At 35.6% G+C, this 15502-nt stretch overlaps 1 protein-coding gene and 1 pseudogene across 1 annotated transcript; one reads left to right on the top strand and one right to left on the bottom strand.

The window, feature by feature from the left end:
* LOC115242374 lies at positions 1 to 1709 on the top strand (annotated as a pseudogene).
* A 1193-nt stretch (positions 1710 to 2902) lies between these two features.
* LOC115242373 (oocyte zinc finger protein XlCOF29-like) lies at positions 2903 to 15367 on the bottom strand. The gene is given in 5 exon segments (XM_029818608.1): positions 2903 to 3512; positions 3514 to 3590; positions 13351 to 13470; positions 14758 to 14887; positions 15291 to 15367. Coding segments are annotated over 5 exon segments (1014 nt in total).
* Positions 15368 to 15502: the final 135 nt, after the last annotated feature.

The raw sequence follows: 15502 nt of genomic DNA, 5'->3' as shown, positions 1-15502 counted from the left end.
ATGGTGGAACATCGCGTTCGTCGCGTTTTATTTATTCGTCCGGTTGTATATCCGCATATATCGAAAATGCCGAGAGATATGAAATGACGAGTAATTATAACTACTTCATATTACAGATTGATCCAAAACCATGTAATCCACGTATTCTTCAGAAACCAAAACGTAGTGGTGGCTTCCTAAAAGTTTTTCTTGGTGGTTTGCCAAATAATGTGACAAAGACAGACCTAGGATCCTATTTTACTCGCTTTGGCAAAGTTATGGAAGTGGTCATAATGTACGATTAGGAAAAAAAGAAATCCAGAGGTGAGCGTAAATTAATTTTTATATTAGGATCTTTTTATATTAAGATCTCAAAGAAAAATAACAATTTTTAATATTTCATTTCTTGCATTGTTCTGGCGAGCATGTTTTTGATTATACTTTTTCACATTTGGACAACAGGATTTGGCTTTCTCAGCTTCGAGGATGAAGAAGCAGTGGACAGATGCATCGCGGAGCATTTTGTCAACCTGATCGTACATTATGACCATTTCCATAACTTTGCCAAAGCAGGTAAAATAGGATCTTAGATCTGACTCCGTCACATTACTTGGCAAACCACCAAGAAAAACTTTTGGAAAGCTACCATTACGTTTTGGCTTCTGAAGAGTGCATGGATTATACATGGTTTTGGATCAATCTGTAATATGAAACATCAACAAAATATGTTTTATCTAATTCTCATACCCATGTACATATAAAATCATAATTTTGTCTTAATCTTATGTATTTTTAATTTTATTAAATGTGAACACACACTGCTTTTAATATATTTATTATATAAGTATTATTATTTAAAAAAATGTTAGTTTATGATATAAGTATACAGTTTATGATATAAGTATACCGTTTAATTAAATAGAAGTAATATTTAATTCTATATATAAAATACAAAGTCACATACACATTAATTAAACGGTATATGGTATAAGTATAACGGTATACTTATATTATAAACTAACATTTTTTTAAATAATAATACTTATATAATAAATATATTAAAAGTAGTATGAACATTCACACTGCTTTTAATATATTTATTATATAAGTATTATTAATGTACTGTTAAATTATTTTTTTATCAAATATAATAAAAAGAATTTTAAATTTGCATTAAAAATAAATCTTTGAGATAAAGTTTAGAAATATATGTATACGCGCATTTAATGCGAATTTAAAATTCTTTTTATTATTTTTGATAAAAAAATAATTTAACAGTACATTTGCATATTTTTTCTTTTTAGGTTGAAATTAAACGTGCAGAACCGCGGGACTCGTCCAGCAAGATGAACGATAGTCATCAGGATCAGTGGGGCCCACCTCAACAAGATGGCTCACCGATGAAAATGGCCGGGAATATGAGGCCTATGGATGGCCCGAACAGGCAAATGGGTGGACCTATGATGAGAGGACCGATGGGCCCGCCTGGTAACTTGATGCAACAATATCAGGGTTGGGGCACTAGCCCCCAAACCGGATACGCCGGATATAGTACCCAGTACAATGCTCAAGGTTGGGGTGCATCACCGGGACCGCCTCAACAGCAACAAATTCCGCCGCTGCCGCCGCATCAGTGGGAAAGCAGCTATAATGTTCAACTTGCTGCAGCTTTCCAGGGCTATGGAAATTACGGTAATTTCAGAAATAATTAATATTCAAATATTTTCTAATAATCGCTGGGTAGTAAGAGCCAGAACGCAGATGGTAGTGCGTCAAATATTTTCGTTTCAGTATTATTTTTTTTCATTCACTTTTATACTTTAAAGAAAAAAATATTAATTAATTAAGATTGATCAAAGTCTTACATAATTTAATTGATTGTATGATTATTGAAAAGTAATTAAATATTTTTCTTGATAATAATATATAATAATTTTTTGCTGGAAAACAAAATATGTTTTCAATCATAATCTTATGTATTTGTAATTTTATTAAATGTGCTATTCAGTAATCTATTTTATAAATCTAGTTTACAAAGAAAATTATGATTTTATATGTACATGAATATGAGAATGAGATAAAACATATTTTGTTGATGTTTCATATTACAGATTGATCCAAAACCACGTATAATCCACGCACTCTTCAGAAGCCAAAACGTAGTGGTAGCTTCCCAAAATGTTTTCTTGGTGGTTTGCCAAGTAATGTGACGGAGTCAGATCTAAGATCCTATTTTACCTGCTTTGGCAAAGTTATGGAAATGGTCATAATGTACGATCAGGAAAAAAAGAAATCCAGGTATGAGTATAAATTAATTTTATAGTATGAGTTTGAGAAAATATACAAATAAAATCTATATATGTCTTTTCACAGTTAATTATTTTTCAAAAAAGTTTAAATTAAAAATGAAATAAAAAAATTTATTTTTCTTTATTTCAAAATAATTTTTTAAAATTAAAATTATATGAGAAAGAAAAGATACTGAAGAATATGACTCAAGCTTCATAAGTTTCATAAAACATTTTTGCTATCATGATGAGGATTCAAATAAGTTTATAAGATTTATAATGGTATATCTCATTCACAGATGTTATATGTTACTTATTTATGCTAGCGTTATATTGTTCTTTAAATTAAGTAATGTACATATTAAAGAAATATTGTTTCTTATCTTTCAGTAAATTGTTCGTTGGTGGGTTATCAGGGAAAACAACTTCATATTACAGATTGATCCAAAACCATGTAATCCACGCACTCTTCAGAAGCCAAAACGTAGTGGTGGCTTCCCAAAAGTCTTTCTTGGTGGTTTACCACGTAATGTGACGAAGACAGACCTAAGATCCTATTTTACCCGCTTTGGCAAAGTTATGGAAGTGGTCATAATGTACGATCAGGAAAAAAAGAAATCCAGGGGTGAGTATTGTTAAATTTTAATATATTTATTAACGAGCCTTTTGCAAGAAATTGGTATATATACTACCAAGTAACGACAGCTTATCGAAACCTTCGATATATATATATCTTTCCTTAACGCATCTCGTGATCGCGATACATGCGAGCACGATGTGCAGCTATATGAACTATTGCTATGCGTCTCCATGTGTACGTGTAGGTTGTACTGATTGCTCAACTATTTACCACATATAAAACAAGTAACACTAGATTTGTTGTACGTCTGAGAAGTTTTGCCGGGTGCGGATGCCGCAAGCAACTTGAAATTTCCGTCCCACGCGGCCGTTGGCGGTTTTACATCTTCTAAAAGTGCAATTTGATCCTCCGTGATTGATGCGGTTTCGTCCGCTATACCTTCCGAGTATCCTTTATCGAGATACTTATTAACAAATACATTAAGAGGAACAGACGTTTTCTCCCTTTGATTTAACTTTGCATTTATGGAATAGTAAGGCTTTGTCTTTACGCAATATGGTATACTTTCTTGATCGTTGCTAGGCTCTTCATCGTCTAAATTATCTATTATCTCATATAGGGATGCAGATACTGATTCTGTTTCGGTAGTCGTTGTGTTATCCTTTGATTCTGTCATTATCATGTTTTTCCTGAGGCATTATTAGTGGCTGTGCATATAAGCCGTTATCGTGTCTTGAATTTTTCTGAAATAAAAACACATAAATTATATTAAACAATTATATTTCTTCGTTTAAGACAAACATTTCGCAAACAAAAAATGATCTAAAAAGTCTATTATGGTCATATGCTTAATTCTAAAAATATTTGAGTTTGATATTTCTCATAATATATTAAGAGATATGTAATATTATTACAAAGATTTAAACAAGAATTATAAATTGCTTTTATCTTTCAATATTCATGGTATGAACGTAATCTAACTTCTAATTGTAAATAAATCAGAAAAATAATGTGTTTTAAAAATTATCATGTTAAATATCCTTAAGTAATATTTCTTAAATATTAATTTAAATTAAAATTAATGGTTAAATACTTTTAAAAAAAGATACATTTTTTACTTGTATCTCATTAAAAAAAAGTTAAAAAATTTTTTAACTTTTTTTTGTTTTCAGCATAAAGTTGACTGTCCCATAGAGCATTGATGTATGTACTTAAATCGTGTAAAAATATATTAAGAGATATGTAATATTATTACAAAGATTTAAACAAGAATTATAAATTGCTTTTATCTTTCAATATTCATGGTATGAACGTAATCTAACTTCTAATTGTAAATAAATCAGAAAAATAATGTGTTTTAAAAATTATCATGTTAAATATCCTTAAGTAATATTTCTTAAATATTAATTTAAATTAAAATTAATGGTTAAATACTTTTAAAAAAAGATACATTTTTTACTTGTATCTCATTAAAAAAAAGTTAAAAAATTTTTTAACTTTTTTTTGTTTTCAGCATAAAGTTGACTGTCCCATAGAGCATTGATGTATGTACTTAAATCGTGTAAAAACATTTGTAATTCTGTATAGCCATTACAAAAACTGGTAAATTCAAAAAATTGCGTTCGGTCGGTAGTCCAGGATCCCCTTAAGAAAGGAACAAAAGCGAACGCGTATATTTTGTTCTGCTGAATAAGTATGAAATTAATTAAAAAAATTAATCATCTGGGATTTTTCTAAAAAGATATTTGCGACAGTATAGTGACAACTCTGTAATTTGTAAAGTATATGGTATCAAGCATGCATGTTCCAAGGATATGCATTTACAATGTAAGTTGCGATATGAAAAATCGCGAGAACTTTTTATATATCGGTGTTAGCGTTTCGAGCGTTAAGAGTTATTGATAGAATTCGTGAGGTGCTACCCAGAACTCTGATAAAATCGCCGGGATACGGAAAACATTTTTTACCCATCGAAACTTAGAAATTTTTCGATCCGACATACGAAAAATCGCGAGAACTTTTTATATATCGGTCTTAACGCTTCGAGCGTTAAGAGTTATTGATAGAACTCGTGAGGTGCTACCCAGAACTCTGATAAAATCGCCGGGATCCCGAAAAAATTTTTCTATAAAAATGTTTTTGATTATCTTATTTGCTAATCAAATATCGATTGCTAATATTTTCTTAACAAGAAAAAAGATTGGAAAAACATACAGAAAAATACGGATTTTCTTTGTTATTATATTATCAAATTTTTGTAAAATTTTTATATACCTCGGCCAACAAGATATTATTAATTATTATTATTATCAAGAAAAATATTTAATTACTTTTCGATAATCAGTCAATTAAATTACGTAAGACTATGATCAATCTTAATTGATTAATATTTTTTTTCTTTAAAATATACAAGTGAAACGAAAATATTTGAATATTAATTATGCTATGTAATTAGTAAGCAGTCCCATTTTTTGTTAGATATTATGCATTTGATATCCTACTTTGAAATAACTCATTTATGTAATTATATTTTCATTTGTATATATAATTATTTATATTAAATTTATAAAATATAATATAAAAATTAAAAATAACAACACAATGTGTGAAATATATTCAATCACACAAACTCAAATAGGTATTTATCCGGATAAGCTACTTGGTAGCGCTGCAGCCCCTGTACATAGGCAAAACTGTCGACAAGCCGGAAAGAATTTTTTATATACTTGGCGTCGTGACGCTACCGCTTCGCTTGATATTGTTCAGTTTTATACTTATCAACTAATAAATTTTGTCGTTTCTATTACTGGATTTATAAAATAATCGTTTTTTTTTATATTATGCAATAAATTTCTCTTCTTGAAAAAAACAATTTAAAACTTATATGTAAAGCATAATATTTTTAAACATACATAATATTCTTCTTCTTTTCTTTTTTTTTTGTGTCATGCGGGAGGGGAAAAATGCCTAACACATGCCCGAAAAGAGAGAAAATTAATTATTATTATTAAAAATAATTAGGATTCCTTTTAGAACTTTTGAGATGCTACTCAGAACTCCTAACAGATCCATCAAAGCTTTAAAAAAATTTTTTTATTTTTTATTCAACATATGAAAAATCGCGTGAACTTTTTATATATTGATCTTAGCGCTTTGAGACAATCATATACTCAAAACTTTTATATGAAAATTAATTACTATGTTTTCCCGATACTCTCGTTATACACGTATACTTCGCGACTGGTAATTATGGCAGCTAAGAGCAATTTTGTACGGCGCCTCGCGGAATACATCACGACATATTCCGTTCACAAACCCGGTATTCTTTGAAAAGCGGCTAATTACGAGCTTAATTCAAAAGTCTGTTCGATATTTTCGATTCTCGATCGCCTGATGCAAATGAGCGAGCGAGGTGAAAACGTGAATGAACGCGATGTTTCGTCATTTTCGCGTTATTCCCGACATTCGCGTATGCTTTACGATTACGATAAATGGCGGTCGAAGGCAATTGCATATCAACGCCTTGTGTATCCCCCCCCCCCTTCTTCCCATCGCGAACTCACGAACGAAATATACCGGTTGCGAGCCCGAAATCTATCACAAATATCACACGAATCGAGAAAATTAAAGAGTGATTAATAACGCGATATAATTGCTCACTTCGTATAGTGTCGCGAACGAACGCAATATTATATTTTTGCGACACTCCCGATATTCGCGGTGCCACGCAATTATATCGACTATCATGGCGAAAGATTTTATCGGAGGCGTCGCGTAACTTCCGCTATCGAATCCCTTTGCATCGCGGACTACCTCACGACCACAAACGAAATATAATAGTCGCAAGCTTTTTGAAATTGCAAATACTAATATACCACAATGATTGTACAATATACTTACTTTTTTGTATCTACAATTCAACAGTCACTTCGTATGGTGTTCTTGATATGAATGATACGCGAACGAATGCGGTGTTACAAATCAGCGATAACATTATAATTACTAAAAATAATTAATTTTGCAGGTATCTCTTTTTTTCTTGTATATGTAAGGGATGTAATCCATCCCTTCTTTCATGTGGTTGGTGTCGATTTACCAATGATCTTATTAAAATTTTAGTATTTTGTATAAATTTCAATATTTTGTATAATTTCTTTGATCCATGTTTAATTAGTTTTGCTGGAATTCTTTCTGAACTCTGGTGCTCTATCATTCTTTAGCTGATGTATTGCCTTTTCCACAAGTTCTATAATTATCGCGATAATTTGCCCTGAGAAACTAGAATATATTATTAAAGGCAAAAACCCAGTTGTCATCCAAACTCCTCATAGTGATTCACTTTGTCATCACATAGTCATCACTTTGCGCAATGCATTGTATTTGTATTCGTGCTCCTGTGAGTATTCATTGATTTTGCATCGTTTACGCCATATGTTTCCAAAAGTTTCTCGGAGTAATTTTGTTGGTTGAATTTGATGCCATCTTGCCGCTTTTCAATTTCTAAACTTTAAAAAGAGCTTGGTTTTTTGTTAAACATTATTTCCAAAACGTGTTTTAGTCTCAAGAGTAGAATTTGTAAGTTTTATGCATTTTTGCACTTCTAGCAATTCATATAGATGGATAAAGTTTGGCAACTAGCTTCGCACAGTTTTCAAGAAGAAAGATAATTTTTGCCAAATTTCTTCCTCAGTCCGTAATCTCTTATCAGAGATGTGGTGACCTCTCAACATATGTCTATGGTGTGCGCCTACCGCAGACATATGGGACCTACAGTTTATCGCTGGTTCCGAACGGCCTAGATTAGAGAAGTTCTCTTGGCAAGATACTCTCGGTGGTTTGCTATTGCCTTCCAAGAACCGTCCTTGCCCTCCTTTCTAAATTGAAGTTATATTTTTTTAGAAGTCTCGAATATCTTTTAAAGTAGCGTGTGACGAATCGAGAATGTCGAATCCAGAAAGGAACGATTGTTTCGATCTACCCATTGGATTACGCGGTCGCAAATCTCGATCGTTTTTAACCAATGTCCATCGATTGCGTGTTCCAGTGTTGGTCGCGAGATCATTCTCCAAATACATGTGTTTTCGCGTAATTCACTCGTCTGTGATAGATGTTTCATTTAACATCTAAAGCATCGAAAGAAGCGTCGAAGCATTGTTCCGACGAATTAAGATAGAAGTGATCTCACTTTACGGTTTTCATATAGAGATTGCGTTCGAGTCCTCTTTGATTCGGAGTCCATCGCTTCGCGCGTATCAGTGTTTGTCGCGAGACGCCGTTCTCCAAACATGTTTCGCGCAGTTTGTGATAAGTGTGGTATCTGCCAATATCGCGAGTGACGGATCGCGAGTGCCGAATTTAGTGGTGGGCGATCGCTCGATCTTCCCATTGGATTACGCGTACGTGTCTACCGCGATTTTTTGTATTCGGAGTCCACCGCTCCGCGCGTATCAGTGTTTGTCGTGAGACGCCGTTCTCCAAACACGTGTTTCGCGCAATCTGTGAGAAGTGTGGTATCTGCCAATATCGTTAGTGACGGATCGCGAGTGTCGAATCTAGCGATGGACGATCGCTCGATCTTCCCATTGGATTACGCATACGTGTCTACCGCGGTTATTTGCATTCTGAGTCCATCACTTCGCGCATTCGAGTGTTTGTCGTGAGACGTCATTCTCCAAACACGTGTTTCGCGTAATCTGTGATAAGTGTGGTATCTGCCAATATCGCGAGTGACGGATCGCGAGTGCCGAATCTAGCGATGGACGATCGCTCGATCTTCCCATTGGATTACGCATACGTGTCTACCGCGGTTATTTGCATTCGGAGTCCATCGCTCCGCGCGTATCAGTGTTTGTCGTGAGACACCGTTCTCCAAACACATGTTTCGCGCAATCTGTGATAAGTGTGGTATCTGCCAATATCGCGAGTGACGGATCGCGAGTGCCGAATCTAGCGATGGACGATCGCTCGATCTTCCCATTGGATTACGCGTACGTGTCTACCGCGATTTTTTGTATTCGGAGTCCACCGCTCCGCGCGTATCAGTGTTTGTCGCGAGATGCCGTTCTCCAAACACATATTTCGCGAAATCTGTGATAAGTGTGATGCAAGCTGAGAAGAAGATAATGGGTAATGAACTCGATCGGAAAGGATTGAACGGTAGAGACATATTTGACTTAATGTATTTGATAAGTGTGATGCAAGCTGAGAAGAAGATAATGGGCAATGAACTTATTCGGAAAGGATTGAACGGTAGAGATAGTATATTTGACTTAATTTCGCTCGATCTTCCCATTGGATTACGCGTACGTGTCTACCGCGATTATTTATATTCGGAGTCCGTCGCTTCGCGCGTATCAGTGTTTGTCGTGAGACGTCATTCTCCAAACAAGTATTTCGCGCAGTCTGTGATAAGTATGGTGTCCGCCAATACCGCGAGTGCCGAATCCTGCGATTGTCAATAAATATCGGATGCGAACGCAATCTCTTTGTGAATCGTAGGGCGAGGTCACTTCTATCTTGATTCGTCGCAGCGGTCCTTTGACGGCCTTTCTCGATGTTTTAGCGGTATTGTTTTAGGGTGGCAGATGATGACAGTATACCTATGATTACCGAGACTCTCCATGCAGACAATTACTTATTTAAGGCCTGTTCTATATAACTTCCGTAGCCGTAAGTATAGACGTAACCGTAAGAATCATCTAATACGCGCGTTCATAATATTTTAGCCATATTGGCTGAAATACTACGGACGCTCGTTATTGGTTGATTCTTACGGTTACGTCTATACTACGGCTACGAGAATTGTGTAAGATAGGTCTAATTCCCTTCTCATTTGTACTTCACGCGGCCAATTTTAGGCTGCTCGATGTTGTAGAAACGTAGCAACAATGTATTTATTAAAAAAGCAAATTTCTTACCTCCTACACGCCAAATGAAGTTTCTACGACAGCTTTTGTGTTTATTTCTGTTGTTGTAGTGGATGTCTTTGCCACAACTTTTGTTGTCGGTTGATCACTTGAAAAAAATTTACAAATTTTTTCGCATTTTTCTATAACAGTTTTTATAAATACGACGCTTTGATCTTTAAATTTCGATGATGATTAATAACTGAAGTTTTTGGATTAACTCATTAGTTAACCACCCAACAACACCCGCGAAAAATTTTATTGCATCTTGGATGACGTGTCGACCTGTCAGACCACGCGAGCGCGACGGCTGTCTTTGTCTTTAGAATTATATGCAGGTAATGTCGGCGGCATGCCGCTAATGGTCTTCACGATGGCAATATTCGCGGTTCACAATATCGCACGTGGTGTGACTCATTCGACGTCTCTTGCTCGACCACGCGTGATTATTTCATATTTGGAACCACCTCCGCGGTAGGCATATACGCTGTACTTGTCGACATTGCCACCTCATGTCTTGTGCCGGCATTGTAAGCGCTACCATTGATTGCGTTGGCGACCGCTGAAAATTTCTTCGAGGCGATAATGTACCACGATCGCTACCTTTTGCAATGATAAGATATGCGCAGAAGCTAAAAAATGAATTTCATTCCTAATTGACCGCGATTCAAGCTTTTACCGCAAAATTCCTCGATCTCCTTGAACATTTCTAACACAATTTTTTGTTATTCTCTATTCATATGTCTATCTTCTCATTTTCATATTATACTATTTATCCGCTTAGATACTATATGGATTCTGTGTATAGACTTTTTTCAAATTAATAACGTACTCTTCGCCATTCGTGCGCTAATGGTCTTCACGATGGCAATATTCGCGGTTCACAATATCGCACGTGGTGTGACTCATTCGACGTCTCTTGCTCGACCACGCGTGATTATTTCATGTTTGGAACCACCTCCGCGGTGGTAGGCATATACGCTGTACTTGTCGACATTGCCACCTCATGTCTTGTGCCGGCATTGTAAGCGCTACCATTGATTGCGTTGGCGACCGCTGAAAATTTCTTCGAGGCGATAATGTACCACGATCGCTACCTTTTGCAATGATAAGATATGCGCAGAAGCTCAAAAATGAATTTGCAGGATGAATTATCTAAATATTGTTAAAGAAACTTTTATTATTATATATAAAATTTAGTATTAGATATTATATAATTACAATTTTTTTATAGATTGAAATATGATTTAGAGATATTAAAATCTAATTAATTAATTAAAATCTAATTATCATGAAGATAGGTTAAATTAATATTGAAGAGATAAATTAACAATATTGGAATAACATTTTTACGAACGAGTCTCTCACGGTTTTCTTAGCCTATTCATGAGGAATGGTGCAATTCTACACGCGGCCGCCATAAATTTACAATTAACGGAATCCGATTGCGCCGTGTCGAGTCGATTGGACACGCGTTCTGAAAATGTACAGTGCCACAGAGTCGCTTCCTTCAGGATTTGCACGTGGGTGTCCCATTAAGATTGCCGATCCCCGCGACAAGTGTTCCGACTGTTGTTGAACATTTCCTGAATCTTGCATAAAAATTAATAAACGTTCTTTTATAAAGACTGAATTATTAAATTTTATGGAACTTACCATATCATGAACATAGTCGCGAAATTAACTTCCTAGTTATGTTCGGTTGCGTCCGTGTAATTACTTAAGTGTAAAAAAAATTATGCATTTAAATACAATTAATTTATGAATAATATGCGATCAACTTGGGATGCTTTCGACCTTTGAAAATTCCATTGATGTAATATCGATAAAAGTTTACGACTGTCCTTTCACGAGAACCTTTATCTCGGTTGCCCACGATCAGCAGGATGCATATTCTTGCCGCAAGGATATGACATTGTTTTCGTTCGTGGTTACGATTGGGGTAACTTCGTCCAAGAGTTGCTCATAAACGAGATTGTTATCGCGCTGCACTTTATCGTATCCATCCATTCGCGATATGTGTACAACTACCGATCGTGGACCCCGATGACATTCGTGGGATAACAATAACTATGCCGATCACGATTTGCGATTGTATAGCTAACTATGGATATTAATGTTGACGAGTGAGCCGCGTGTCGTTATTATTTCGTTTTACATATCGATTGATTAAAAACGTTACCTAAAATTCCTTACATGTTGAATGTCACCACTGTAATTTTAATCGACTCGATCACTTTGTAAAAAATTCATTTTTAATAAGCGCATACATTTGATTAAACGCGTACATCGACGTGATAATTTTCTTCGAAATAGCGTGGGCGATGTGAATATGTCGTGGATATAGCTTTGAATATCGGAAACTTGAACCTGAAGCTGAAGCCGGGATACGGCTCTCGAATGATGATTCATACTTCCAGGGAAGGTGTCACTGCATGTGTATCGTGTATGCATAAGTGCGGTTCATTACGCCGCATTGGCCCACGTGCCTCCTTGATCGCAGTATGCAAATCGAGAGAGCCCTGAAACATTCTTCTTCGATCTCTCCCGCGTCTCTCCAAGTACTTCCGCTATCAAACGCGGAAATCCTTTGTCGACAATGATATCTATACAATATTCCAAAATTTTATAGCGTAACAATAAGAATTTAATGCCAAATAAATATTAGATTTATTTCTCTTTAATATTGAGAAGGTAATACATATCTTATATTTTGCGGAGATTGCAAAAGTGAACGACAATAGAAATTAGCTTCGTAGTGAATTAAATGCATTTGTCTTTAAAACGATAAAAGCATATTTGCGTGCCGATACACAAGTGCGCGACTACCATTCTTCGGACTACGCTGTCATTTTCATAATGACAATGGCCGAATGGTCCACGCATTGTATCCATGATGAGCAATTTACAATGTAAATCCCGCCACCTTCGCAAATCTCCTGTCTGTTGTATCGAGTGCCCGCAATTGCCAACTTGTTTCGTTAATGATTGTCTCGAATAATAATTTCATTAAAATTTTGCTTCGAATGAAAGCAGATCTCGGTAATGTATTCGTTATTAATTTTTCGACGCTTTGATGTAAAAGGCAGTCATATATAATATTTCGATTAGAATATAAAAAATATCTTGAGGCTGCGAGGAATATTTTTTTCCGTGTACCATCTCCACCAATAAAGCATGCAGATAAATTAATTTCTAATTCCAATTCAGAATGAAATTACGTCGGTTTTTTATTTATATAATCTATATAAATGTTTACGCATACGCATATGGCAATAAAGCAATTCGATTGATCATTTATCGCGATATTTCATGTTTGAGTTAACTGGTAATTGCACTATTTTATGTGAATGTAATATTTGAGTTTTAGTTATTGATGGAATAATTTAAAATCTATATTGGTCATATAGTCGATATTTTTATCTTATATTTAATTCAAAATATGAATGTTTCTTTTATCCGATTAAAATTTTATTATAATCATTATTACATTACCGGGAACAATGGTACGTAGTATGCATATTGTCTCCGTATCACAGCAAGAGCACAGGCGGACTGGAAGTTAGGTGGATTATCAGGGCAACAAGAATGATTTTACCGGTCTTAAACGAAGGCTGGCCGACGTCAATGGTGACGCCGATTGCGGCAGCGACGGCGGCATTAGAACGGAATCGTCGACGTACGACCAACTCGCGTTCGCCAGGCGCATTCCCCAGCCCTATGAATGAATGTGGCGCCAAGTGAATGGAGTATGTCTGTGTCGGCCCGTGCCTACGCACGGCTTGCGACGTGATCCGGAGCCGTTCATCTGGCTCTCGCGTGCCCTGCTACGCACGCGTGCGTAGGAATCGCCAGCTTGAAGATCGGTGACTAATTTGCACGCGTTTTACCTACGCGCCTGTCGGTTGTTGTGCCCATTTGTCGGAACGAGAGATGGACCACCGACATCGAAATAGTTTTCGTTGTACATCTTGAAATAAATTCTGTTTTTGAGATCGCGAAAACAGTTCTTTCTATGCGAGCTTTATTATTCTATTATTGTCTTCTAAACAAGTTCCTCTCAAGCAGCTTGTTTCTATCTTATGAATTATATCTGGTGTTCTCGTACAATTCATATATTTTATTAATCCTTATTCGGTATCTTAATGTTTATTGATCAACGCGCATGGTCTAAATATTCTTCTCAGAATTTTCCTCTTTTTGCAGTTCGATACATTCTAACTTATCGCTTTTTTTTGTTTATGGATATTATAACGCCTTCCTCCCATTCTGTTAGTATTTTGTCCGCATTCCATATGACACTTATAAAATAGAGTACAGCCTCAATTAACTTGAGATTTTTTGTTTGATTTTAATTTTATTAATATAATTATAATGTTTTAAGATAGGAGGTCAATCACATTGAATATAAATTAATTAATATTCTCAAATGCGGGGCATTTAATCTGTTTACTTTATTTTTACTTACTTTCAACTCGCTTAATTCTGTTTCTTTTTTGCATCCGTAATTATCGCGGCCATCGTGCTTTATCGATCACGTTCGGAAAACATCTTTGTAATCTTTTAGAAAAGTTAGAGAGTCGATAAACCCATTGGAACGATCATTTATTAGAAATGTAAAATTGAACGCGATATTCTCACTTCGGATATATAATGACTAGAATCTGGATGATTAGTTTACGAACTATCGTGCGATATGATCACTGACCGCCGGCCGCGGGCCATCTTCAAACAGGTTTGTCGGTTCCCTCAAGCACCTTTTCATCGACCATCGCTTTCCAAACAGATAGCGATCGGGTTTCTTTATGATCGATATGAAATCGGTTTTTTTTAATCATTTTGATTTTAGCATTTTACATTGTCTCAAAATCATAGTAATTCCGCGGTTCCACAAAATCATGTGTCACTAAAAACCGCCCGGCAGTTACCGCCCGGGCGCGAACGAGCAATATAAATCGTCAACACGTGTAATTAACAGCCGGTACCACGTTCTTGTTAATTCTACATTCGAAGTGGAAGAGACATTGATTTGATTGTTGAAAGATAACGAGACATGAGTTCTGTTATATGACCGCATCTTATGATATGTCTTGCTCTGCTTCTCATTGGCCGTGTTCCAAAATTCACTGCCAGTACTGGAAATATATAATATACGTGAATTATAGATTTTCAGTACTGGAATGAATTTGATAATGAATTTTGGAATACGGCCATTGTCTCCGCTCTTTCCCCCCTTCATTCACTCCGTAATATCTATCACCTTATATTTTTAATCCTTTGAAACCAATTCACTATTAGCATGTAAGCACGTGCGATTGCATTAAATTTCCTTGCGAGGTGTAACCGCGGGACGCTAACATTACGTTGTAAAACACATTTACATTTAAGTACATTAATAGCGATGTTTGCTATCACCAAAACAGTCCTTTTTAGGGCTATTGAACGATTTCACGACGAGAAGCCGAAGCAAGAAGACACCTCGCTTCATCAACATTATCAATATTATTGCTTTGATGTATTAAAAGCATTCCATCTCACTATCTCAACATTCGCTTTTTACCAGCGAGATGATCAGTGTGAATTCGACCTTGATGGCCGAGCAGTTGAACAAACATCTTGTTGAGCAAGAGTTTTACCTGGATAGCTTTGATTCGTTCGAAGTTGACGATGGCGCTCCGACTGACAACCTATACAAGATCTTGATGGCCGAGCAATTGAACAAACAACTCGTCGAGCAAGAGCTTCACCTG

The sequence above is a fragment of the Formica exsecta genome, unplaced genomic scaffold (assembly GCF_003651465.1).
Source record: "Formica exsecta isolate Colony F162 unplaced genomic scaffold, ASM365146v1 scaffold591, whole genome shotgun sequence".
NCBI lineage: Eukaryota > Metazoa > Arthropoda > Insecta > Hymenoptera > Formicidae > Formica > Formica exsecta.
This window is presented reverse-complemented; position numbering and strand designations above follow the sequence as displayed.